Below are 21,241 nucleotides of genomic sequence, written 5' to 3'. Positions count from 1 at the left end.
TTTTTTCCCCCCCCCCCCGCCTTTCGTGAGGCTCCGCCCTGGTTCGTTCGCGTTGACCACGCCCCCGGCGCTCATTTGCATACAGACCCCGCCCCCGGGGCGGGGAGGGGCGGGGCCTGGCACGTGCGTGGGAGGGACCCCGCCCTTCGCCCCAAAGCCGATGATTGACAGCGCCCGGACGCCGGCCCCCCCCCCCCCCCCCCCCCGGGGCGGTGGCGGGGCCTGAACACCTGGGTGGGGCCCCCCCGGACGCCGGGGCCCCCCCGGGGAGGGAGGGGGGGGGGAGATGAGGCCCGGACGCCGGGGCCCCCCCGGACGTCTGGGTGCCCCGAAGGCCATGGCCGTGTGTCCCATCCCCGTCCCCCCCCCACCAAGACCTTGGACACCCCCCTCTCTCTGCCCCTCCCCCCCCCGCAAGCGTCGCGTCCCGCCGTGGGTGGGGGGAGGGGCGGCGTGGGCCGCCCACGGGTGGGGGAAGGGCGGGGCGCGGCCACCCCCCCCCCCCACCACCACCATTATCACCCCACCCCTCCCCCCCCGGCACCCCAAAGATGGAGCCGCCGCCGACGGAAGCGCGTCAGTGCCCGGACGGCAGGGTCTCCCGCGAGGGGGGAGGGGAGGGGGGGTCCCCCGAGGGGGGGGTGGGGGGAGGGGGGTGTTGTCCCCCCCCCACCCGCTGGGGCATCTGCTCGGCCGGGCACATCAGCCACGACTTCGCGGTGGCCCTGAAGACCCTCCCCCCCGAGGAGCACGTGGTGGGTGCGGGGGGGCGACGGGGGGGGGCGGTGGGGGCGGGGGCTCCAGGAATGTGATGGGGGGGGAGGGGCGAGGCCGGGGCGGGGGGGGGGGGTCCCCTTGGGTGGGGGAGGGGCTCCCAGACACCCGGGCGCTTGGAGGGGGAGGGGCCGGGGGGGGGGTTGTCCCTTGGAGGGGGGGGGGTGTCCCCCGGAGGGGGGGAGGGGGGTGTCCCCCCGAGTGGGGGAGGGGGGGTTCCCACACACCGGGATCACCCTGGGCGGGGGAGGGGCTCCCGGACACCCCGGTCCCGGGGGGGGGGGGGGGGGTATCTCCCATCCCCCTGCCCCCCCCCCCGACCCCCCCTGTCCCCCCCCAGGCGCTGGCGGTGGCCGCCCGGGAGCTGCCGCGGGCCCAGGCCTTCGCCCTCCGCCACGGGCTGCCCCGGGCCTACGGCTCCTACCGGGAGCTGGCCCAGGACCCCGACGTGGGTGAGTCCGGGGGGGGGACGGGGGGGGGTCCGGAGGGTTGTGGGGAAGGGACTGACCCCCCCTGTCCCGTGTGCCCCCCCCCCAGACGTGGTGTACGTGGGGACCGTGAACACCCAGCACCTGGCGGCCGGGCGGCTCTTCCTGGCCGCGGGCAAGGCCGTGCTGATGGAGAAGCCCATGGCGGTGGGGGCCGGGGAGGTCCGGGAGCTGGTGGAGGCCGCCCGAGCCCGGGGGGTCTTCCTCATGGAGGTGGGGACCCCCCCGGTGTGACCAGTAACCCCCCCAGTGCAACCAGTAACCCCAGTGACCCCCCACCCTGCTCCCAGTATAACCAGTAACCCAGTGACCTGCTCCCAGCGTGACCAGTGACCCACAATCCCCATTCCCGGTGATCCCAGTGCGACCAGTAACCCCCCGGTGCCCCCACCCTGCTCCCAGTATAACCAGTAAACCCCCGACCCCCCCTACCCTGCTCCCAGTATAACCAGTGACCCCACTGACCCCCCAACCCTGCTCCCAGTATAACCAGTGACCCCAGTGACCCCCTCCCAGTGATCCCAGTATAACCAGTAACCCCAGTGACCCCCCAACCCTGCTCCCAGTATAACCAGTGACCCCAGTGACCCCCTCCCAGTGATCCCAGTATAACCAGTAACCCCAGTGACCCCCCCCACCCTGCTCCCAGTATAACCAGTAACCCCAGTGACCCCCCAACCCTGCTCCCAGTATAACCAGTGACCCCCTCCCAGTGATCCCAGTATAACCAGTAACCCCAGTGACCCCCCCCACCCTGCTCCCAGTATAACCAGTCACCCCAGTGACCCCCCCACCCTGCTCCCAGTATAACCAGTAACGCCCCGGCCCCCCCCACCCTGCTCCCAGTATAACCAGTGACCCCACTGACCCCCCAACCCTGCTCCCAGTATAACCAGTGACCCCAGTGACCCCCTCCCAGTGATCCCAGTATAACCAGTGACCCCCTGCCAGTGACCCCAGTGTGACCATTCCCAATCCCCCCCACCCCAGCGCCCCCCTGACCCCCCCACTCCCACTCCCCCCCCAGTCCTGGTGCTCCCAGTCCTGTTCCCCCCCCCAGGGCCCCCCCTGACCCCCCCGCCCCCCCCAGGGCTTCTGGACGCGCTTCTTCCCGGCCTGGGGGCGGCTGCGGGCGCTGGTGGCCGGGGGGGCGCTGGGGGAGCCGCGGCTGCTGCGGGGGGGCCTGGCCTTCGCCCTGGGGGACGTGGAGCGGCTGCGGGAGCCCGGCCTGGCCGGGGGGGCCCTGCTGGACCTGGGGGGCTACGGGCTGCAGATGGCCCTGGCCCTGATGGGGGGGGGCCCCCAGCGCCTGCGGGCGACCGGCTGCCTGCACCCCACCGGTAAGGGGGCACTGGGGGGCACTGGGGGGAACTGGGGGGCACTGGAGTAGGAATGGGGGGCACTGGGAGGGGACTGGGGGATACTGGGAGGGAACTGAGGGGCACTGGGGGGCACTGGGGGGGAACTGACGGGCACTGGAGTAGGAATGGAGGGCACTGGGGGGAACTGGGGGGCACTGGAGTAGGAATGGGGGACACTGGGGGGCACTGGGGGGAACTGGGGGGCACTGGAGTAGGAATGGGGGGCACTGGGGGGCACTGGGGGACACTGGAGTAGGAATGGGGGACACTGGGGGGAACTGGGGGGCACTGGAGTAGGAATGGGGGGCACTGGGGGGAACTGGGGGGCACTGGAGTAGGAATGGGGGGCACTGGGGGGCACTGGGGGGAACTGACGGGCACTGGGGGGGACTGGAATAGGAATGGGGGGCACTGGGGGCACTGGGGGGGACTGGAGTAGGAATGGGGGGCACTGGGAGGGGACTAGGGGATACTGGGAGGGAACTGGGGGGCACTGGGGGGGACTGGGAGACAGTAGGGGGCAGTGGGGGGCAGTGGGGGGCACAAGGATGGGGGGCACTGGGTTATACTGGGAGGGGACTGGGAGGTGCTGGGGGGCAGTGGGACGCCCGGGGCAGTTGTGGGGCTGGGGATTTTGTGGGGCACAGGGGACGCGTGTGGGTCCAGAGCCCCACGGCTGTGTGGCACAGGGGTGGACGTGTGGGGCTGGGGGGGATGCGGGGGGAGTCCCTGGGGGGCAGGTGTGGGTCTGAGCCCCACACGTGTGGGGCGCAGGGGTGGAATTGTGGGGCTGGGGGGGGTGTATGTGTGCGCAGTATGAGGCGGGGGCCGCAGGTCCCAGCCCCACGGCTGTGGGGGTGCCGTGAGGGGGTTGTGGGTCCCGGGGGGGGGGGGGGGGGGGGTCGGTGTGGGTCCGAGCCCCACACGTGTGGGGCGCAGGGGTGGACGAGACGGTGACGATGACGCTGGAGTTCGAGGGGAACCGCCTGGCCGTGCTGAGCTGCTCCATGGCCGCCGAGATGCCGGGGGGGGCCGCGCTGGGGGGCACCCGCGGCTGGGCCGAGGTGGGGCCGGGACCCCCCCGGGGCGGGGGGGAGGGCACAATGGCTGGGTCCCCCCAGGGGAAAAAATGGGGGGGGGGGGCGGCACCCTGGGGGGCTGCAGACACCTGGGGGGGGGGGGGGCAGATGGCTGGGTCCCCCCCAGGGAAAAGGGGGGGCCGGGGGGGGGGGGTAGAAGCCGGGGGGGGGTGGGGGCCCCTTTGGGGAATTTGGGGGGGAGAGGGGTGTCCTGGGGGGGGGGGGGGGCCCTTTGGGGAATTTTGGGGGGAATCCCTGAATTTGGGGGGGGGGGGCAGACACTTGGGGGGGGGGGGGGCACATTGGGGGGATCCCTCGCTTGGGGTGGGGGGGCCTCGGGGAGGGTTTTCCTGACTCTGCCCCCCCCCCGCAGTTCCCCAGCCACATGAACTGCCCCACGGAGCTGGTGGTGGGGGGGCGGCGGGAGCTCTTTCCCCTGCCCCCCCCCTCGCAGCCCCTCAACTTCCCCCACGGCACCGGCCTCCGCTACGAGGCCCAGCACGTGCGCGAGTGTCTGCTGCGGGGTGAGGGGGGGCCGGGGGGGGCCCCGCTATTCCCCGCTAACACCTGGACCCCCCCCAGTGCCCCCCGCACCCCCCCCCAGTGTTCCCAGTATCTCCCCAGGACGCCCACAACGCCCCCGGTGCCCCCCCCCCCCCGAGGCTCCCGGTGCCCCCCCAGTACCTCCTAGTGCCCCCGGGACCCCCCCTCAATGTGCCCCAGTGCCCCCCCCCCCGTCGTCCCCAATAACACCTGGACCCCCCCAGTGCCCCACGGACCCCCCCCCAGCGCCTCCCAGAACGCCCCCAGTGCCCCCCCCCCGCCTCCCCCAGTGTCACTCCAGCATCTCCCAGAGCCCCCCAGTCCCCCCCCCGAACCCCACCAGTGCCTCCCAGTGCCCCCCCCGCAACCCCCCCCCTTATCTGTGTGTCCCCCCCCAGGTCTGACCGAGAGCCCCGTGATGCCGCTGGCCGAGAGCGAGCTCATCGCCCGGCTACTGGACGAGGCTCGGCGGCAAGTGGGGGCTGCGGGGCCACGGGGGGCCGAGGCGGGGGGGGCCGAGGGAGCCCCCAGCCCCACAGAGTGAGCCCCAGCCCCACGGCGCTGGGCTCCAGCCCCACGGCACGGACCCTCCGCCCCGAACCGCAATAAAGAGCTAAACCTCCCCAAAACCTGCGTGCTCCTGGCCCCCCCCCCCAGCTCCCAGGTGACCCCTCCCAGTACGAACCAGCACAAACCAGCACAAACCAGCACAAACCAGTACAAACCAGTACAAACCAGTACAAACCAGTGCCCCGCAGAGAGCAGCGCCTTTATTCAGAGCAGCAGCCCGTGCTGCCGCAGCACGGCCGTGAACGGCGCCGTCTTCTCCTCCACGTTGCGCTCGGCCCGACGCCGCAGGCTCTGAAATGGGGGGCGGGGGGGGGGGACAGGACACTCAAGGGGGGGCCCAGCACCCCCCCGCTGGGGGGGGGGACGGACACCGAGACCCCCGGGGGGGTTGTTCCGGTGCATCCCCGATCCCTGGCTCCGAGACCCGCCCCTTCTATTTTTGAAGTTTCTCACCCGTTTTTCGACTGTGTCACCCCCTCACTGTTTCAGGCCCCCCCCATTTTTGGGGCGCTCCCCCCTATTTTCAGGGTGTGTGTGTCCCCCCCCCCATCTCGGGGTCACCGAGACCCCTCCGGGGGGGCTCCAAGCCGTCCGAGAGCGGTGGCTTCGACACCTCCCTCCCTCCTTCTGCTTTTCTGGGGACAACTCTCCCTTTCTGGGCTGTGACCCCCTGTTTTGTGCCCCCCCCTCCCCTTTTTCGGGCCCCCCCCCCTCACCATCAGCTTTTTCTTCTTGTTGTAGCGCAGTTTTGCCTTTTCCTTCCTCTTTTCCTCCAGCGCCGCCGTCACCGCCTGGTACTTCCAGCCCACCTCGTGCGCCAGCCGGCCCAGGAACGCGAACTGGGGGGGGGGGGGGGGGAACGACACGTGAGGGGGGGGGTCAGGGGGGTCCCCACTGGGGAGGGGGACACACACCCTGGCTCTGGGAGGGGCCCCCGACCCCCCCAGAGCTCACCTTGCGGGTGGGCTTCAGGCGGATGATCTTGAGCGCAGCCGGAACCACCATGCGCTTGCGCTGCCGCGGAAAGGAGGAGAGTGTCAGCGGGGGGGGGCTGGGGGGGGACGGGGGGGGGATCTGGGGGCACGCGGGTGCATTGCGGGGCACAAGGGTGTTCTCTTGGGGGGAAAAGGGGGGGGGTTAAGAGGCTACGGGGGGCACACGGGAGGGATTTAGGGGGCTGGGGGGGGGACAAGGGGGTGCTGCGGGGCAGCGGGGGGGGGTGGGGAGGGAGAGGAGGGGATTTGAGGGGCTGGGGGGGGCACAAGAGGGGTTTTGGGGGTCCTGGGGGGGGACAAGGGGGGGGCAACAAAGGAGCACTGGGGGGCAGAAGGGGCGGTTTTGGGGGGACAAGGGGGCTCAAGGTGGGGGTAGGGGCCTGGGGGGCACAAGAGGGGCTTTAAGGCGGGGGGGCACAAAGTGGGGGGCCTGGGGGGCACAAGAGGGGCTTTAAGGCGGGGGGGCACAAAGTGGGGGGTTTGGGGGGCACAAGAGGGGCTTTAAGGCGGGGGGGGCACAAAGTGGGGGGTTTGGGGGCCCCCAGTGTCTCAGTGTCGAAGTTTCTCTCAAGGAGCATCGAACAATGTAGGTAAAAGCGGCATCATCGACACGGGGGGGCAGATTTAGGGGGGTCCCGGGGGGGTCCCACGGGTCGGGACGGGTGTCCCAGAGATCCGGGGGGGTCCCGGGGGGGGAGGGGGGGCGTTCCCTTTACCTTATCGTAAGGGGGGGGGATTCCGTCGAACACCTTCAGCCTCTCCAGCGCCGCTTGGCCCCGCTTCGTCTTGTGGGGCAGCATCCCTGGGGAGGGGGGGGGACACGCGGTCATGGGGGGGGCCCGGGGGGGGGTTGGGGGAAGCGGGGGGGGTGTGTGGTGTGTGTGTCGTGGCCCCCCCCCGGACTCACCTCGGACCGTGCGCCAGAAGATGCGGCTGGGGGCGCGGAAGTGGTAGGGCCCCCGCGAGGGGTTGGTGTTCATCCGCTTCCGCAGGAAAGCCAGGAATTTCACTGCGGGGGGGGAGAAACTGTCACCCCCCCACTCTTTAACACGGTCCCAGGACCCCTCTCCCCCCCCGTGTCCCCCCCCCCAACTCACGTTTGTTGCGGTAGAAGTTGCCGGAGATGTTGATGCCCTCGCAGCGAACGACCACGACGCGCCGGCCTGCGGGGGGGGGGCACATGGGCACGGGGGGGACACGTGAGAGGGAGAGAAACAGACCTGGGGACACGGGGGGGGGACACAGGGACACGGGGGGGGACACGGGGAGACACGGGGGGACACAGGGACACGGGGGGACACGGGGGGACACAGGGACACGGGGGGACACGGGGGGGGGCACAGGGACACGGGGGCACACGGGGGACACGGGGGGGGCACGTGAGAGGGAGGGAAACAGACCCCGGGGACACGGGGGGGGGACACAGGGACACGGGGGGGAACACGGGGGGACACGGGGGGGGCACAGGGACACGGGGGACAACGGGGGACACGGGGGGACACAGGGACACGGGGGCACACGGGGGACACGGGGGGGACACAGGGACACGGGGGACAACGGGGGACACGGGGGGGGCACGGGGACACACGGGGGGGGGCACATGGGGTGGGGACAAGGCGGGGGGGGGGCACGGCGCGGACACACACACGCGCGTTGCAGCCCCGGTCCCCACGCGCCTTCGCGCCCCCCCAGGCCCCCCCGCGCTCAGCTGGTAGTGCATGAGGCGCCTCTCACGGTCGTGAGACTCAACAGCCGAAAAGGCTCATCACGGCGCGGGGGGGGGGGGCGGTCCCGGGGGGGGGGGAGGGTGTCTCCCGGTGTCCCGGGGGGGATCCCGCACTCACCCAGCAGCACCTGCTTGGCCACGATGGCCGCCAGCCGGCCCAGGAGGTGCCCGCGGCCGTCGATCACCAGAACCTGGGGGGGGGGAACCGGGAGAAAAGGGGAGGGGGGGGGGGGGGGGGTGTCACCGGAGGCCGCCGGGCCTAGCGGGAGGCTCCACGTGGACGCGCCCGCCCCCCGCCCTCCCGGGTGCCGCCGTCCCCCCGAGGCTCCCCCGCGCCTCCCCGGTCCCCCCCGGTTCCTCTTGAACCCCCCGAGACCCCCCCGAGACCCCCCGTTTCGCCGCCGCCCGCACCCGCGGCTCCGCCATCGCCGCCGCCCGCTCGGGAAAGAGACTCCGCCCCGCGCGCGCCGCGGGGTCGCCGCTTCCGGCGGAGGGTCGGGAGCAGGGGCGGAAGTGACGTCCGGCGCGGGGAGAGCGGAAGTGGTGTCAGGCGCGGGGATGGGGGCGGCGCGGGACCCCCGGGACCCCCCCCGTGTCCCCCAGTAACCGCCGGGACCCCCCCAGTGTCCCTCCAGTGTCTCCCAGGGCCCCCCCAGTGCCCCCTCCATCGCCCCCGCTATTCCCCGATAACACCCGGCCCCCCCAGTGCCCCCCGGACCCCCCCCAGTGCCTCCCCAGTAACCCCCAGTACCCCCGGGAGCCCCCCGGTGCCCCCAGGAACCCCCAGTATCTCCCAGTGCTTCCCGGTAACCCCACAGGATCCCCCCCAATGTCCCCCAGTGCCCCCCCCCGAGCCTCCCAGTGCCCCTCCAGTATCTCCCAGGACCCCCAGTACCCCCCCAGAGCCTCCCAGTATTTCCCAGTGCCCCTCCCGTATCTCCCGGTGCCCCCAGTAAGCAGCTCACACAGACTGGAGAGGCCGATCCAGGGGCCGCAGCCCCCCCTGTATTGGTGTCTGTACAACGTGGGGGGCGGGGGGGCTCGGGGGGGTCCTTGGGGGGGGTCTTTGGTGGTGCCGGGGGGTCCTGGGCGGGTCCCGGGGGCTCCCTGCCTGTTCCTGAGGGTTTTGGGGGGTCCCCGGGAGACTCTGAGGGTCCCCAAAGCTCCCGGGGGGGCCCTGGGGGGGCGGGGGTGGTGGTCCCGGGGGGGCTCTGAGAGGTCGGGGGGGGTTCTGGGGGGCCCCGGGGGGGCCGTGGTGGTCCCTGAGGGTCTCGGGGGGGTTCCCGGCGGGGTCCCCGGGGGGGCTCTGAGGGGCCCCGGTGGTCCCCGGGGTCTCTTGGGGGGCTGTGGTGATCCCGGGGGTGCCCTCGGGGGGTCCCGCGGGGGGCTCTGGGGGTCCCCAGTGGTCTCGGAAGGTTCCGGGGGGGCTCTGAGGGGCCCCGGGGGGATCCCCGGCAGCAGGGGGGGGGTGGGGGTGTCTCACCCATGGGTGTCCCCGCGGGGGACGGGGGCGGGGGTGGTCCCGGTGGCCCCGTACCCCGGGGGGGGCCCTCCCGGGGGTCCCCCTCCCGCCATTCCGTCCTCCCCGCCCCCTTCCTCCCCCTCCTCCTCCTCCTCCTCCTCGCTGTCCCCGCCCCGGGGCGCGAGCGGCTCCGCCTCCTCGCGCGGCGGCTCCGCCCAGCGCTGCGGCTCCCCCGAGGCGAACACGCCGTAAAAGACCACGCCCCCGTAGTGCACGAGCGCCGCGATCAGGAACACCCACTGCCACTCCTCCCGCGTCTTGGCCAATCAGCGCCCGCCCCGCCGCCCGCCGGCCAATGGGCGAGCAGCAAAGGAGAGGGGGGCGTGGTCAGGGAGGGGAGGGCCGACGGAGAAGAGGCGGGGCCAGAGGGCGGCGGTGAGTGTCAGGGTCCTGGTGCCCCCCCTTTGGGTCCCCGTTGCTCCCTCCACCAGGTCACAGCGCCCCCCCCCACAGTCCCCATTACTCGCCAAATCCCTATATCCCTCCCTCGCCCCTGGGTCCTAGTGCCCCCCCCCCAGGACCCCACTGCCCCCCCAAAGCCTCTAGTGCTCCCCCGTACACCTCATTGCACCCCCGGGGTCCTAATGCCCCCCCCGCTCATTGGGTCCCTGCTGACCCCCCGGGTCCTAGTGCCCCCGCCATACACCCCCTTGCTCCGGCGGTTCTAGTGTCCCCCCACACTCCCCAATGTCCCCCCACTCCTGCCCTAGTGTCCGCCTGGGTCCGCATCGCCCCCTCCGGGTCCTAGAGCCCCCCCGGGACCCCACTGTATTTCCCCCTCCTCCCCCCGGGTCCTAGCGCCCCCCCAAAGGCCCTAGAACCCCCCCATTAACCCCATTGCCCCCCAGGGTCCCCGTCACGCCCAAGCCCCTATTTCCCCCCCTTTCCAGGTCCTAGTGCCCCCCCCCCCAGCCCCCTTATTTCCCTCCCCAGGGTCCCCCTCACCTTGTGGCGGGTGAGAGCCCCCACGATGAGGGGACAGACCATCCCCGAGAGCGTCCCCACGCCGTTGGAGAGTCCCATCAAGACGCTGGCGTAGCGGGGGGCGATGTCCAGGTGGTTGACGTTGAACCCTGGAGGGGAGGAAGGGCGGGGGGGGGGGGGCACAGACAGGAGATGGGGGAGGGAAGTCACCCACGCATGTATCATCCCCCCCCCGCCCTCCTTGACGCGTCCCCGTCCCCGCGTCCCCACCGGAGATGGCGAAGCCGCTGAAGCCGACGGCCAGGACGAGGAAGGAGATGGCGACGGCGCGGGAGTGGGAGTAGCCCACCACCAGCAGCAGCGTCGCCTCCATGCCGAAACCTGGGGGGGGGACACGGTGGGGGGCGTCACCCATGGCTGGGGACACCCCAGACCCCCCCGGAAACCCCCACCGCCCCCCTGGTCACCCCTCGGTTACTCCACATTCTCCCCTTGTGCCTCCACCCCCCCACGGCCCCGCTGCGTCCCCTCGTTCTCTCCCCCATGTCCCCCCTCGGCCCCTTTATGTCCCATCTGTGTCCCCCCCCCTCCCCGCGTCCCCTCTGCGTGTCCCCCCACGTCCCCTCTGTAGCCCCCACCTCCCCCCTTATCTCCCCCGTGTCCCCTTTGTGTCCTGTGTCCCCGCCGTGTCCCCCTCCCTGTCCCCTTCACATCCTCTCCACGTCCCCCCATGCCCCCCCCGGCCACGTCCCCCCTCCGTGTCCCCCCCGTGCCCCCCCTCACCGCCGCAGTTCATCATCTTGCGGACGTTGGTGGTCGACATCAGCCCCCGGGAGCGCAGGAAATCGGCGATTTGGCCCCCGATGGGGACCACGATGGTCATCACCAGGTGGGGGAGGGCCGAAAGCAGCCCCACCTGTGGGGACTGGGGGTCAGCCGGGGGGGGGGGGGACGGTGCCGGGGTCCCCCCCAGACACACCAGGGTCCCCCCCAGACACCGGGCCCCCCACCCCCGAGATCAGAGTTGTCCCCCCCAGATGCCGGGGTCCCCCCAGGGTCCCCCCTGGACGCCTGGGTCCCCCCCACAAACACCGGGGCCCCCCCAGGTCGGGTTTGGGGTCCCCCCCCAGATGCTGGGGTTCCTCCTGGATGCCTGGGACCCCCCAGGTCGGGTTTGGGGTCCCCCCCGGATGCCCGGGGCCCCTCAGGGTGGGCCAGGATCCCTCCCCAGACGCCTGGGTCCCCCCCCGTGACAGCGGGACCCCCCCAGGTGGGATTTGGGGGCCCCCCCGGCGCCACCTTGCTGATCTCGAAGCCGAAGACCTCCTCGAAGTAGGCGGGCTGGCTGATGAGCAGCAGGTAGAAGGTCCAGCTGCGGCAGAAGTTGGCGACGATGATGGCGTAGACGGGCATGGAGGTGAAGAACTGCCGCCAGGGCGTGGCCAGCTGCGGGGGCAGGGCTGCCAGCCACCTCCCGACCCCCCGCCCCCGGCCCCCCGCCCCCGGCCCCGCTGCCGGCGCCCCCCCAACGCCGCTGCCCCGACCCCTCACCCCCAGCCTCAGCACCCCAAGGCCCAGCCCTGACCCGACACCCTGAGCCCAGACCCGCCGCTGACCCCCGACCCCTCACCCCTGACCTCTGACCCCCAACCCCACTGCCCTGACCCCTGACCTCTGACCCCTGACTCCGCTGCCACGACCCCTGACCTCTGACCCCCAACCCCACTGCCCCGACCCCTCACCCCCGACCCCAGGACCCCAAGGCCCGGCCTTGACCCCGGACCCGCCGCTGACCCCGGACCTGACCCCGGCCTAAGCCCCTCTTTGCCCCCCCCCCCCGGCAGCGACCCTCAGGGCTGCCCCGACCCCTGACCCCCCTTCTGACCTCTGACCCCCCCCGCCCCCCCCGTTGCCCCCCGCCCCGCGCACCAGCAGGGGGTTGGCCCCCAGGCTCTCCCCGATGCTCTCCTCGATGTACTTGCGCTCGGCCGGGGAGATGGTGGGGTGCTGGGCCGGGCTCTCGTAGGACACCAGCACCCAGAAGAGGTACCAGCACACCCCGAAGCTGCCTGGGGGAAGGGGGGGGGGGTCAGGGGGGGTGGGACACCCCCCTGGGGGGGCTCGCGGGGGCGGGGGGGTCTCACCGTAGACGTAGAAGACGGAGCTCCAGCCCGTGTACTGCACCAGGAAACCCGCCAGCGGCATGGCCACCACCGCCCCCGCGTAGGAGCCTGGGGGGGAAAGGGGTCTGAGGGGGGGGCACGGACACAATGACCCCCCCCCACGGAACCAGTGACCCCCCCCCCAGGGACCCACTGAACCCCCCCCCGTCCTGGGACACAGGTGTCTGGGGGGGGACACACGAATGCACCGACCCCAACCAACGGACCCGGGCATTTGTTGGGGGGGAGGATGGACACAATGACCCCCCCACAGACACAGCGGCCCCCCCTGGCCTGGGACCCAGGTGTCCGGGGGGGCACGGACCCACTGAACCTCCCCCAGACCCACTGAACCCCCCCTCGGACACAATGACCCCCCCACAGTCACACCGAACACCCCGCCCACCCTGGGAGCCAGGTGTCTGGGGGGGCATGGACCCACTGAACCCCCCCCCCCAGACCCACTGAACCCCCCCAGGACCCACTGAACCCCCCCCCCAGACCCACTGAACCCCCCCAGGACCCACTGAACCCCCCCCACTGACACGCTGGTGCCAGCACTGTCCTGTCCCCCCCCGCCCCGCAAGGGACCCCAGTGTGTCCCCCCCCAGGGAGACCCCAGCGTCGTGCCCCCCCCATCCCACGAGAGCCCCTGTGTCCTTCCCAGGGCGGGCCCCGACCCCGTGCCCCCCCCGTGCCCCCCCGTGCCCCCCGTACCGCAGAAGGCCGTGGTGGCCAAGCGGCTCCTCTCCAGGGGGGGGGCCCATTTGCTCCAGATGCCGTGACAGGCCGGGTACGTCACGCCCTGGGGGGGACACACACGTCACCCGCCACGCCCGGCCACGCCCCGCCCCACCCCTCCCCCCCTTCACCCCGCCCAGCAGCCGATAGGGTGTGTCTGCCCCACCCCGGCCCCACCCTCTCAAGCCCCACCCAGAGGGACCAATAGAGCGTGGCCAAACCCACCCTGGCCCCGCCCCACTCCACCCAATAGGGCGGGGCTGCCCCGCCCCAGCCCCACCCACCCCCCCCTCACCTCCACCAGCCCCTGCAGCCAATGGGGCGGCACCATCCCGGCCCCGCCCACCCCCCCCCTCACCTCCACCAGCCCCTGCAGCCAATGGGGCGGCACCATCCCGGCCCCGCCCACCCCCCCCCTCACCTCCACCAGCCCCTGCAGCCAATGGGGCGGCACCATCCCGGCCCCGCCCACCCCCCCCCTCACCTCCACCAGCCCCTGCAGCCAATGGGGCGGCACCATCCCAGCCCCGCCCCGGCCCCGCCCGCCCCCCCGTGCCCCCCCTCACCTCCACCAGCCCCTGCAGCACGCGCACGGTGATGACGCAGCCCACGTGGGTGCGGGCGGCCGCGGGGATCAGCATGTTGAGCAGCGACGTGGAGACGATGGCGAGGCCGAAGACCCTGGGGGGGCCGGGGGGGCCGTGAGGGGGCCGGGGAACGGGGGGACGTTCCGGGGAAGGGGGACGTGGCGGGGGTGGGATGGACGGACACGGGAAGGGGGGGGACGCCTGGGGGACGCACAAAGTGGGGACACGGGGAAAGGGGGGACGGGGGGAGGGAGGAGATTGGGGGGGACGGGGAAGGGGGGAACGTGGGGGGGGATGTGGGGGGGGACGGGGGGGTGGATGTGGAAGGGGGGGATGGGGGGGACGCGTGTAGAGGACACACGAGGGGGAAAGGGCGAGATGTGGGGGGGACATAGACGGGGGGGAACGTGCATGGGGAGGGGAACACGGGGGGGGCACAAAAGTGGGGGGACACCGGGGAGGGGAATGTGGAGGGGGGGAGGGACATGCAAGGGGGGGAGGGGACTCGCACAACGGGCCCCACGCGAGTGCGGTGGCTGGTGCCCCCCATGTCCACCCCCCACCTCGTGCCCCCCCCTCAATGTGCCCCCCCCCCCGTGCCCCCCCCAACCTGTTGGCGGCGAATTTCTGGGCGATGAAGCCCCCCGGGATCTGGGTGACGATGTACCCCCAGAAGAAGGAGCCGTGGATCAGCCCCACCGTCTCGGGGTCCCAGTTGAACTGGGCGTGCTGGGGGGGGGGGGAATGGGGAGGGCCGTCACCATTGGTGGGACCCCCCTGCAGCCCCCCAACCCACACCCCCACCTCCCCGGGCCCCCCATTGCCCCCAACCCCCCCCCCGTGCCCCCACCTTGTCCCCCACCTGCCCGTGCTCCCCCTTGACCCCCAGCCCTCAATTGCCCCCCCCCCGCAGCCCCCCATTGCCCCCCCTGTGACCCCCCCGTCCACAGCCCTCCCTTGACCCCCAGCCCCCCAATTGTACCCTGCCACCCACAGCCCCCCCCATTGCCCCCCTCACCCGCAGCCCCCCCTTGACCCCCAGGCCCCCCATTGCCCCCCCTGCCCCCGCCACCTGCAGCCCCCCTTGACCCCCAGCCCCCCAATTGTACCCCCCCGCCCCCAGCCCCCCCATTGCCCCCCCCACCCGCAGCCCCCCCTTGACCCCCAGCCCCCCAATTGCCCCCCCGCCCCCAGCCCCCCCATTGCCCCCCCCACCCGCAGCCCCCCCTTGACCCCCAGCCCCCAATTGCCCCCCAGCCCCCCCTTGCCCCCAGCCCCCCATAGCTGCTGGTGCCCCCGTACCTGGCCGTGCCCCCCCCCGCTGACCATGCTGACGACGGCCACCCCCAGGTTGCAGCGGATGCCGAAGCTGATGCAGAAGCCGATGGCGCAGAGCACGGCGATGCCGTAGCGCCGGGGGAGGCCGCAGCACGTGCAGTCCAGCACGGGGGGGTGCGGGGGCCCCCCCCGCCCACGGTCCCCCCCGAGCCCCCCCCAGCTCCAGCCCCTCCGCATCCTCCTGCCGCCGCTCCAGAAACCTGGGGGGAGGAAGGACAAAGTGGGGGGAGGTCAGGTCACCCCACAGCCTGGAGACCCCCCCGGCCCCCAGGGACCCCCAAGTCCACCATCCCCTGTGCCCCCCCCGCCCCTCAACCTAGAGACCCCCCCAGCGCCCCCCAACCCCTGAGCCCCCCCCCACAGCCCCCAGGGCTCCTCTTCCCCCCCAACCTGGAGCCCCCCCAGCCCCCAGGGTCCCCCATCACTTGTGCCCCTCCCCCCCCGGACCCCCATCCCCCATATTCTGGAGCCCCCCCCCCCCCCCCAAGCCCCCAGAGCCCCCCAGCTCCTGAGCCCCCCCCATGTCCCCAAATCCCCCCTGTCCTGGTGTGTCGTGTCCCCCCCCCGCCGTGTCCCCGGTTCCCCCCGCAGCCCCCCCCGCGGCGGCAGCAGATTAACGCAGCCCTAAATCCCTGTCTGAGCCCCCGGGGGGGGACACACGCGACACACAGCAAGGACACGCACCGGGGGGGGGGGGGAAGGGGGGCGCACGCGTGTACAAGACCCCTGTTCCCCCTTCAGTGTCTGTCCTTGTCCCCCCCCAGTTCATGCTTACATAAACCCGGGGGGGGGGATTAAAGACAGCTGGGGGGGACACACAATGGAGCCCATCACACAGTGAAGGGGGGGGGACAAGGACAAGACCCCCCCTGCACCCACGATCCCCCCCCCAGAGGTGTATTGTCCGTCCCCCCCCAAAACCTGGGTCTTTCCCCGCCCCCCCCCCCCCCGGCCCAGATGCCCAGGTTCCCCCAAGGAGACCATTAACACCCCCCCGACACCCAAATCCCCCCCGCCAGGGTCCCCCCCCCCGACATGGGGGTGTCACCCCCCCCGGGGATACGGGGGTCCCCACTCACCGGTGCAGGCGGCCCAGCCCAGCCCCCACTTGCCGCCGAAATTCTTCCTTGTTGAACTGCATGGGCCCCCCCCGGACGCCTGGGGGGCCCCCCCTCCCCGGACGCCTGGGTGCCCCCCCCCTCCCCGCCCCTCGGACGCCGGGGTCCTCTCGCCTCCTCCCGGGCGCCTGGGTCCTCTGGGAGTCCCCCCCCGCGCCCCCCCGCCCCCGGCTCAGCGCTAAATCCCCCCCCCCCCCGGTGTGGGCTGAGCCCCCCCCCGCGGAGGGGGAGGGGCCGAGGCGTGCGGGGGAGGGCCCAGCTGCCGGGGGGGGTCACACACACACACCCGCGCTCTCGGGTGACCCCTTTATTGCAGGATTTTGTACAAAAATAACATCGGGGGGGGGCGCGGGGGGGCCAGTGCCGCCCCCTCACACCTTCAGGGGCATCGTCACAGTGAGCACCTGGGGGGGGGGGTCAGGGGTCAGCGGGGGGGGCAGAGCCTCCCCCCCCCCCCCCAAAAGGGAAAGGGTGGGGCCATCAGGGGGCGGGGTCACGGGAAAGGGGCGGGGCCACGGGGGAAGGGGGCACCAGGGGGTGGGGCCAGGGTAAAGGGGGGGGCCACGGGGAAGGGGTGGGGCTAAAGTGGTCCAGGGGGTGTGGCAGGAAATGGGCGTGGTCAAGGGGGTGTGGTCAGGAACTGCCCTGGTTACCGGGGAGAGGGTGGGTGTGGCCAAGGGCGGGGCTGAAGGGGGCAGGGCTAAGGGGGGGCGTTACCTTGGTGATGCGGTGGAAGCGGGCGTGGCAGCGGGCGGGGTCGGGGGGGAGGGGCAGCCCCAGATGCAGGAGGGGGGGGCCGCCCCCCGCCCCCCCCAGCACCAGCTGCTCCTCGCTCAGACCCAGCCACAGAGACCCCGCCCCCTCCTGGGCGGGGCCGGGGTGGGGTCAGGGGGCGGGGCCGGGCAGCCACACCCACAACCCCACCCCCACAACAGCTCCCCCCGCCCCATAGTGCCCCCCCAGTGCCCTCCCAGCCCCATAGCACCCCCCTCGGCCCCACAGAATTCCCCCTGTTTCCCCCCCAGCCCCACCTGGGTCCCCCCCTTGCCCCACATCACCCCCCCAGCCCCACAGCAGCCCCCCCATCACCCCCCAGCCCCACGTGGACCCCCACAGTGTTCCCCCCTTGCCCCACATCACCCCCCCAGCCCCACAGCAGCCCCCCCATCGCCCCCCAGCCCCACGTGGACCCCCACAGTGTCCCCCCCCTTGCCCCACATCACCCCCCCAGCCCCACAGCAGCCCCCCCATCGCCCCCCAGCCCCACATGGACTCCCACAGTGTCCCCTCCTTGCCCCACATCACCCCCCCAGCCCCACAGCAGCCCCCCCATCGCCCCCCAGCCCCACATGGACTCCCACAGTGTCCCCCCCTTGCCCCACACCACCCCCTCCAGTGACGCCGCAGCCCCACAGCAACCCCCAGTGCCCCCCCTGCCCACAGCACTGCCCCCAGTTTCCCCCCCAGCCCCCCACCCCATAGCACCCCCCGACTCACGGCGTGGGGCAGGAGGACACGCGCCTGCAGCACTTGGGGGTGCTGGGACGAGGGCTCAGCCACCACCACGAACTGGGGGGGCCCCGGGGGGCTGCGGGGGGGGACACACAGGTCAGATGGGGGGGTCCCGGGGTGGGGGGGTCCCATCCCCACTTGGGCCCACGGCTCCTACCTGGGGGGTGGTGGCGGCGACTCCTGGGGGGGGCTGTGGGGGGAAACAGGTCAGAGGGAGACAGGGGGGGAAGGGGGGGGCCCCCAGGAAGGTGGGGGGGGCCCGGGGGGGTCCCACTTACCCCTCGAGCTCCTGAATGTGGGGCCGGGACCGCGCACGGATGTTCTGGGCTGAGACGGAGCCCATGAACTTACGGTTCTTCAGCACCCGCCAGTCTGGGGGGGCCCAGGGGGGGTCACGGGGGTGCGACACCCCCCCTCAGACCCCCCAACCTCCCCACCGCTCCCCCCACGCTCTTCCCGGTTTTTACTCCTCCCAGTTTATCCCTCTTCCCTTCCCCAGTCCCCGCAGTCCCTCCCCGGTTCCCCCTCCCTCCCAGCCCCCCCAGTTCCCACCTCTGTTCCCAGCTTGTTGCCTCCCCAGTGTCCCCCCCCGGCCGCTCCCAGTCCCCCCAGTTCCCCCCTCTCCTGCCCAGTACCCCCAGTTCCCCCCAGCGCCCCCAGTTCCCCCCCCCGCCGCTCCCAGTCCCCCCAGTTCCCCCCTCTCCCCCCCAGTGCCCCCAGTTCCCCCCCCGGCCGCTCCCAGTCCCCCCAGTTCCCCCCAGTGCCCCCAGTTCCCCCCTCTCCTGCCCAGTGCCCCCAGTTCCCCCCAGCTCCCCCCAGTGCCCCCAGTTCCCCCCAGCTCCCCCCCAGTGCCCCCAGTTCCCCCCAGTGCCCCCAGTTCCCCCCCCGGCCGCTCCCAGTCCCCCCAGTTCCCCCCAGTGCCCCCAGTACCCCCCTCTCCCCCCCAGTTCCCCCCAGTGCCCCGCACCAGTCAGCTCCAGCTCCACCCCGTACTTCTCCGACAGCCCCTCCATGGCCACCGTCAGGAAGAATTCCAGGTACAGGGGGTCGGCCTGGGGGGGGAGGACACGACACGGGGCGAGGGGGGGGTCAGAGCCCCCCGATTCCCCGCCATGGGTCCCCCCCAACCCCCTCCCCACCCCCCGGCCCCCCCTCACCTGGAGGGTGCGGAAGAAGCCCGAGTTCACCACCACGTCGTAGGCGGTGCAGCCCCGGCCACCTGCGGGGAGGGGGGGCAGGCGTCGGGGGGGGTCAGAGAGGGAATTTGGGGGGCGGGGGGGACTGGGGGGAGTTTGGGGGGATGGGGGTCAGGGGGAGTCGGAGGGGCATCAGAGGGGGTTTGGGGGTGTCGGGAGGGGATCAAAGGGGGGGTTGGGGGGTTTTGGGGGGCTGGGGGGGGCGTGGTGGGGTCAGAGAGGGGGTTGGGGGGACCGTGGGGGGGTCAGGGAGAAAATGGGGGGCCGGGGGGGTCGGGATTGTCTGGGGGGGGCTCTTACCGCGGTCCAGCTCGGCGTGCGGCTCCCCCAGGCTCATGGGGATGCGGAAGCCCCCAGCGGGGGAGGGGCCGGGGGGGGCCTCCAGGAGGCGCCGCAGCCCGGGGGGGGACAGCGGGGGGGGCGGGGGCACCTCCCCCGAGTGACAGACATTGACGAAGACCTTGGCCCCCCCCGCCCGGGTCTTCACACACAGCCCTGGGGGGGACACAGGACGTGAGGGGGGGTGTTTCAGAGAGACCCCCCACCCCTCTGAACGCCCCCCCGCCCCGAAACCCTCCCGGGCCCCCCCTTACCTGGCTGTGGGGTGACAGCGCGGGAGGGGGCCACGGGGGGGGGCTCCTCATTGTCCTGGGTCACCTGGGGGGAACAGGGACGATGGGGGTCTGAACGTCCGACCCCCCGCCCCCCATCCGGGACCCCCCCCGGTGCCCCCCCCCGTCCCCACCTGCAGCAGGAGCCGCCGCAGCCCCTCGTCCTCCCCCTCCTCCAGCTCCGCCGACAGCAGCGACGGGTCCGCCATGGGCTGGGGGCGGGAAACGGGGGGAGGCAGCGTGGGGAACCGGGGCCTGGGGCCCCCACCCACCTGAGACCCCCTCGGGACCCCCCCGGGAGCCCCCAGGGCTCCCTCTGGAACCCCCCGGCCCCACGGACCCTTACGGTCCCCCATGTCCCCCACGGCTCCCACAGTGACCCCCCCCGGCCTCCCGAGACCCCCCCCCCAACACCTCCCGTGTGCCCCCACCAGTTCCATTCGATCCCCCAGACCCCCCCGACTCCCCAGGACACCCCCCGTGCCCACAGCCCCCCCCAGGCCCCTTCCAATGTCCCTCCACGGACCCCCCTTTCCCCCCCCCAGGAACCCCCAGCCCGCCCTGTGCCCCTCCGGAGCCCCCCAGGACCCCGCTCAGCCCCTCATGGAGCCCCCCCGACCTCCCGCGGCCTTTACCGAGCCGCCGCCACGGCCCCCCTCCGCCGCGCAGCACTTCCGCTTCCGGGTGGCGAGGGGCGCTCTAGGCCCTTCTCAGTGGTTCTGCAGCGGGCCCCGGAGCCGCTCCCTCCGCCCGTCTCGATGGTCGGGAGGACCGAAAGCGCCGGGGTTTGGGTAAATGAGGGGTTTTCGCCCCCGGGGCGGCGGCGGCTCCAAAGGAATTAACGGGGTGGGGGAGAAGGCAGATTTTAGCAGCGCTCGGTCCCCGACAGCTTTAAAGTTTTATAAAGCTGAAACTTATAAAGACTTATTAAGAAATTATTAGTTAAAAAATCGGAAAGTGACGTAATCGGCGCTTCGAAACAGAAAAAAAAACCGTGGTAGTTTAAAGCGTCTTCACTTATTGTCGGCGAGACGGAGAGCGGGCCGGAGGGCTCCCTCGGCGCGTGTGGGGACGCCCCCGAGCCGTGGGTCGCGGTGACGCCCCGCAGGGCCGGGCCGGGCCCCCGAGGGACCGGGGCGGGGGGAGGAGTTCAGCCAGGCCGAGCGCGGGGCCCTGCAGCCGGGTCAGGGCAGCCCCGGGCACAGAGCCAGGCTCGGGGGGAGACAGCGGCTGGGGCTGGGGGGGTTCAGCCGGGAGAAGAGAAGGCTCCGGGGAGACCTTGGAGCCCCTTCCAGCCCCTAAAGGGGCTGCGGGAGAGCTGGGGAGGACTCTGGAGCAGGGAGGGGACAGGGGGGAGGGTTTTACACTGAAAGAGGGAGATTTAGATGAGATCTGGGAAAGAAATTCTTGGCTGTGAGGGGGGTGAGCCCCTGGCCCAGGGTGCCCAGAGAAGCTGTGGCTGCCCCAGCCCTGGAGGGGCTCAAGGCCAGGTTGGACGGGGCTTGGAGCAACCTGGGCTGTGGGGGGGTCCCTGCCCAGGGCAGGGAGTGGGATGAGGTAATTTTTAAAGGCGTCTCCCAACCCGAACCATTCGGTGATTCTATGGCAAGTCTGAGCCAAACCCGGCCTAAATCTGAGCTAAACCTGGGCAATAGGTGAGCCGAACCTGAGGTAAATCTGAGCCGAACCTGAGGTAAATCTGAACCAAACCTGAGGTAAATCTGAGCCAAACCTGAGGTAAATCTGAGCCAAACCTGAGGTAAATCTGAGCCAAACCTGAGGTAAATCCGAACTAAATGCATTCCGGGGGTCCGGGCCGGTTCGGGGGTCCCTTGAGCCGTTTCCGCTCCCCCGAAACCCGCGTCTTTTCCCCCAAACCTCGGGTCGTGTCCCCCCCGCACCCCCAAGTCGGCGCCTCAACGCCCAAAATGGCGGCGCTCCCACAATGCCCCGCGGGACGGCGGGAAACTACAACTCCCGGCGTGCGCCGGGGT

At 72.4% G+C, this 21,241-nt stretch overlaps 4 protein-coding genes and 2 non-coding genes across 7 annotated transcripts; 1 reads left to right on the top strand and 5 right to left on the bottom strand.

Moving 5' to 3' along the window:
* The first annotated feature begins 47 nt into the window (after positions 1–47).
* On the top strand, positions 48–4,874 carry DHDH (dihydrodiol dehydrogenase). Its single transcript, XM_074571506.1, has 8 exons — positions 48–172; positions 292–755; positions 1,115–1,226; positions 1,312–1,475; positions 2,353–2,602; positions 3,563–3,687; positions 4,076–4,226; positions 4,644–4,874. The coding sequence occupies exons 2-8, from the start codon at positions 552–554 to the stop codon at positions 4,787–4,789; spliced, it is 1,152 nt and encodes a 383-aa protein (XP_074427607.1). The 5' UTR covers positions 48–172; positions 292–551; the 3' UTR covers positions 4,790–4,874.
* Positions 4,875–4,983: 109 nt separating this feature from the next.
* RPL13A (ribosomal protein L13a) lies at positions 4,984–8,033 on the bottom strand. Its single transcript, XM_074571507.1, has 8 exons — positions 7,948–8,033; positions 7,655–7,727; positions 6,908–6,973; positions 6,718–6,819; positions 6,527–6,612; positions 5,770–5,829; positions 5,532–5,654; positions 4,984–5,106 (listed from the first exon to the last, which is right to left on the bottom strand). The coding sequence occupies exons 1-8, from the start codon at positions 7,960–7,962 to the stop codon at positions 5,020–5,022; spliced, it is 612 nt and encodes a 203-aa protein (XP_074427608.1). The 5' UTR covers positions 7,963–8,033; the 3' UTR covers positions 4,984–5,019.
* Positions 6,353–6,424, bottom strand: LOC141736877 (small nucleolar RNA SNORD34). Its single transcript, XR_012585070.1, has one exon. It is a non-coding gene; the product is annotated as a small nucleolar RNA SNORD34 (small nucleolar RNA).
* On the bottom strand, positions 7,509–7,586 carry LOC141736876 (small nucleolar RNA Z195/SNORD33/SNORD32 family). The gene has a single exon (XR_012585069.1). It is a non-coding gene; the product is annotated as a small nucleolar RNA Z195/SNORD33/SNORD32 family (small nucleolar RNA).
* Positions 8,034–8,879: 846 nt separating the features above from the next.
* LOC141736873 (vesicular glutamate transporter 1-like) lies at positions 8,880–16,120 on the bottom strand. Its single transcript, XM_074571508.1, is given in 13 exon segments — positions 8,880–9,315; positions 10,004–10,131; positions 10,253–10,363; positions 10,766–10,898; positions 11,282–11,428; positions 11,912–12,051; positions 12,127–12,213; positions 12,862–12,949; positions 13,452–13,566; positions 14,083–14,201; positions 14,775–14,925; positions 14,927–15,010; positions 15,890–16,120. Coding segments are annotated over 13 exon segments (1,665 nt in total). The 5' UTR covers positions 15,952–16,120; the 3' UTR covers positions 8,880–9,015.
* Positions 16,121–16,222: 102 nt separating this feature from the next.
* PIH1D1 (PIH1 domain containing 1) lies at positions 16,223–19,958 on the bottom strand. 2 transcript variants are annotated; one of them, XM_074571509.1, is made up of 11 exons: positions 19,883–19,958; positions 19,382–19,459; positions 19,230–19,293; positions 18,937–19,131; positions 18,598–18,659; positions 18,408–18,492; positions 17,719–17,812; positions 17,598–17,630; positions 17,426–17,516; positions 16,646–16,792; positions 16,223–16,332 (listed from the first exon to the last, which is right to left on the bottom strand). In XM_074571509.1, the coding sequence occupies exons 2-11, from the start codon at positions 19,454–19,456 to the stop codon at positions 16,300–16,302; spliced, it is 879 nt and encodes a 292-aa protein (XP_074427610.1). In that variant the 5' UTR covers positions 19,457–19,459; positions 19,883–19,958; the 3' UTR covers positions 16,223–16,299. The 2 variants fall into 2 exon arrangements, with proteins under 2 accessions (XP_074427610.1, XP_074427611.1); XM_074571510.1 differs by having other exon boundaries at positions 19,867–19,924.
* Positions 19,959–21,241: the final 1,283 nt, after the last annotated feature.

This window comes from Larus michahellis, unplaced genomic scaffold, assembly GCF_964199755.1.
Source record: "Larus michahellis unplaced genomic scaffold, bLarMic1.1 SCAFFOLD_66, whole genome shotgun sequence".
Lineage (NCBI taxonomy): Eukaryota > Metazoa > Chordata > Aves > Charadriiformes > Laridae > Larus > Larus michahellis.
This window is presented reverse-complemented; position numbering and strand designations above follow the sequence as displayed.